Consider the following 3,170-nt stretch of genomic DNA (forward strand, 5'->3'; position numbering starts at 1 on the left):
ATTAAAGACACACAGTTCTGCATATCTTACTAACCTCTGAGGGATTATAGCATAGATACAAAAACAATTGCCATCAACAATAACAATTCTGAGTAATTAGGAAATATTAGATTTTTGTTTAATATTCATTTAATAAAAGCCAAGGAGCTGCACAGTGCACTTTCAACATATTTCCCCATCGGAGAGGATATTAAAATATTCCCTCAGTTGGAAAACTTAGTTCCATCCCATGCTAGGTTTCCTTTTCAAAATGTAATCTTGATGATATAATATTGTGCATCTTAAAACAATTCCTTGGTTCTATTCCAGGGTGTCTAACTCCACAGTATCTTTGGTAGACATAGAAAATATGCTTTTTCTTTGTCTTTGTGATTTATTAAGTTTCCCAGTACAGAATTTTAATATATTCCACATATCGGATCTTCCTGTTTCAGTTACAAAACAATACAGAATCGGATCAGCGACACAATTTAAACTCGTTAATGCACCCGTGATTCTATATATTTTATAGGTCTGCTTCCCATACTTTGGGTCAACTGTAGGCTCTAAAATGCTGCGGAGCAGCAACATCACATGAAAGGGAGTAAAGCACAAGACAAAAGTCAATGTGATAGTAACAAGTAGTTTTATGATTCTTTTCCTCTCACTGTTTTCCGTGGCTTGATTACGTTGCACTGCTTGGTAAACTTTCAGGTTGCAAACCATCATGATGACCAAAGGTATAGCATAGCCCATACACGTCCTAAAGAAATTGAACCAAATTTGCCAGTCCGCCAAAGGGTATCTGTCATAGCATAGAGTAAAAGTAGACTTATTGGTGCCACAATATTCTGTAGATATCTCATCTTCCCACAAAATGGCAGCATTGAAGATGGTTTCTACTACCCAGATGGACAGGCTAACCATGAATGCAAATCTTCTTGTTCTTAGGAAAAAGAACTTCAGAGGGTAGACAACTGCTAGGTATCGGTCCACAGCAATGCAGGTGAGGAAGGCTGTGCTGCTGTAAAAGTTCATGTACATGAAGAAAGCACACCCCTTGCACAGGGCAGGAGAGAAAGTCCAGTTGTCTTGATTCCAAGTATAGTGAATCCAGAGAGGGAGAGTGAGAGCATACAGCAGATCGGACAGTGACAAACTGAAGAGATAAATGCCTAATTCGTTTTCTTTCTTTGCTTGCAGAAAAGACACACAGAGAGATCCAATATTGGCTGGAATGCTGACTATTATCACGAAGATGTAAACAATTGGAAACAAATAGTGATCCAGGTCGTGCTGCTCATCAGTACATGTGCTGTTGTTCATTTTCTTCTTTTCAACGTGGCAGTTACATTCGTTCTTAGGAGCTAAACAGCAAAGTAAGTCTTGCCTTGTTTAGTTTGTCCTCAACATCGAATTCTCTTTCACTCTTCAATTTTCTTTGCTTCCAAAAGTGCTGGTTAATTCATGAATGCTTTTAAAGAATGGGCATAGATCCCTTTTCACACAGATGTCAATGGTGTGGAGTCAGGATCCAGGCCCCTGGCAGTTAGCTAGCGTGGCCAGTTGATTCTGGTGGGTGGACGTCCATGTGTTTATCATCATGGAATGCTGGTAAGGAGACCCTCAAGAATCAATCTTTCAGAGCCTGTTGTCCCCAGTTTGTTTGGCGTGAATCTCAGGAGGTTGGTGCAAACAAATAAATTTCACAGAGATTGACATCTCTTTTTAAAATGCCTTTGTTTCTGTAATAAAAGATGAAGTAGAATAAATTAGATGTTTAAAAGATACACCAGGATTTTGAAGCAATATTCTTGTATTTTACTTATTAGAGATTTAAAAAATGCATTCAACTACAATAAGGTGTTTGTAATGGGAAAACGATCTAATTGACTTCAATAAAGGAAATCAAGCTGAGATATTTTACTTACTTCAAATAAGAATTATCCAAGAGATACTAGATTCCAGGGAATTCTCTTTCTCACTGGACATGATCTAAGAATGCAAAACTAAAGTTGAAAAGTCATCTTAAGAGCTAATAAAAAAGATGGCAAATTCATTGATGTGTTTGTAACAGTAAAGGCATTTGAGTGTATGATAAACTATATGGTTGTATGATTTCAAATGTCAATTTCATAGGCATTCTAGAGGTAAGGCACTTTCAAAATCAGCTTATTAGCCAAGAAAATATTGTCACAAGAAAATTGATAAAGTATTTTAAATTAGCAGAGCTTGCTGAACCTTCATCAAGAATTAGATAACACTGTCTCTTCTGTTCTTCCTTCGCTTCCTTTGTGGTTAACTCACGTTATCTTTCTGATACTCCTGTGACACAGAGGTCAGAATGTTCTCAGTTTTGATTAAAATCTTGTGATCATCAGTTTCCTTCTTTATTTGGTGAATATATATATATATATATATATATATATATATATAGTCCCCAAAAAATGTGTACACATTTTACAACTGATTCTATTACATTTTGAAAATGAAATATATTTTAATAAACACTGCCTTTATAATTTTGCAAAGTGTGTGTACATTTTGCAGGGCACTATATAGATACAAGTTTGATGTTACAGGTTCATATAGGAATAGAGAATCCACCCTTTTCACCATATAGGGGTAGAGAAATACTTCTATCTTCCTTTGCTAGTGAGGCCCATTGGTGCTTTATGATTTATCTGATGGGTGCATTTACAGAAAGCTTTTAGAGTCACTAGGCAAGAGAAGGAAGATTTGCCTTCTACCTGTGTGCAGATAACATCAAAACCACCCCCTTCCAAGTGTCATTGAGCCCTAGGCACAAAAGAGACCTGTCTCCACAAGGCACAAGGATTCTGACAGCTTAACCAATATTCAGAGTGTGTAGTATACGTATGTCACTCTTAAAACAAAATGAAGAACTGAAGTGTTCTAGTTTTACCATACCTGAAAATAGGTATAGAATGTGGAAAACAGCGCTTTACATCAATGGGTGTACCTTGGTTGGAAAACTGGCACTTGTGTATATCATATGGCTCAGAAACTCCACTTCTAGGCACATGCTCAACAGAAATAGATGTATATGATTACAGAAAGATATAGAATTAGCATGTTCACAGTAGTACTATTTGTAATATCCCCCAACTGGAATACTCATTAGCAGTACAATAGATAAGTAAATTATTGTATATCAACACAATTGAAAT

General features: G+C 36.4%; 1 protein-coding gene across 1 annotated transcript; it reads right to left on the reverse strand.

Moving 5' to 3' along the window:
• Positions 1-300: 300 nt before the first annotated feature.
• GPR65 (G protein-coupled receptor 65) lies at positions 301-1,305 on the reverse strand (the record flags this gene model as incomplete). Its single annotated transcript, XM_081090589.1, has 1 exon — positions 301-1,305. The coding sequence occupies one exon, from the start codon at positions 1,303-1,305 to the stop codon at positions 301-303; it is 1,005 nt and encodes a 334-aa protein (XP_080946715.1).
• Positions 1,306-3,170: the final 1,865 nt, after the last annotated feature.

The sequence above is a fragment of the Myotis nattereri genome, assembly GCF_964212035.1.
Source record: "Myotis nattereri genome assembly, chromosome: 1".
Lineage (NCBI taxonomy): Eukaryota > Metazoa > Chordata > Mammalia > Chiroptera > Vespertilionidae > Myotis > Myotis nattereri.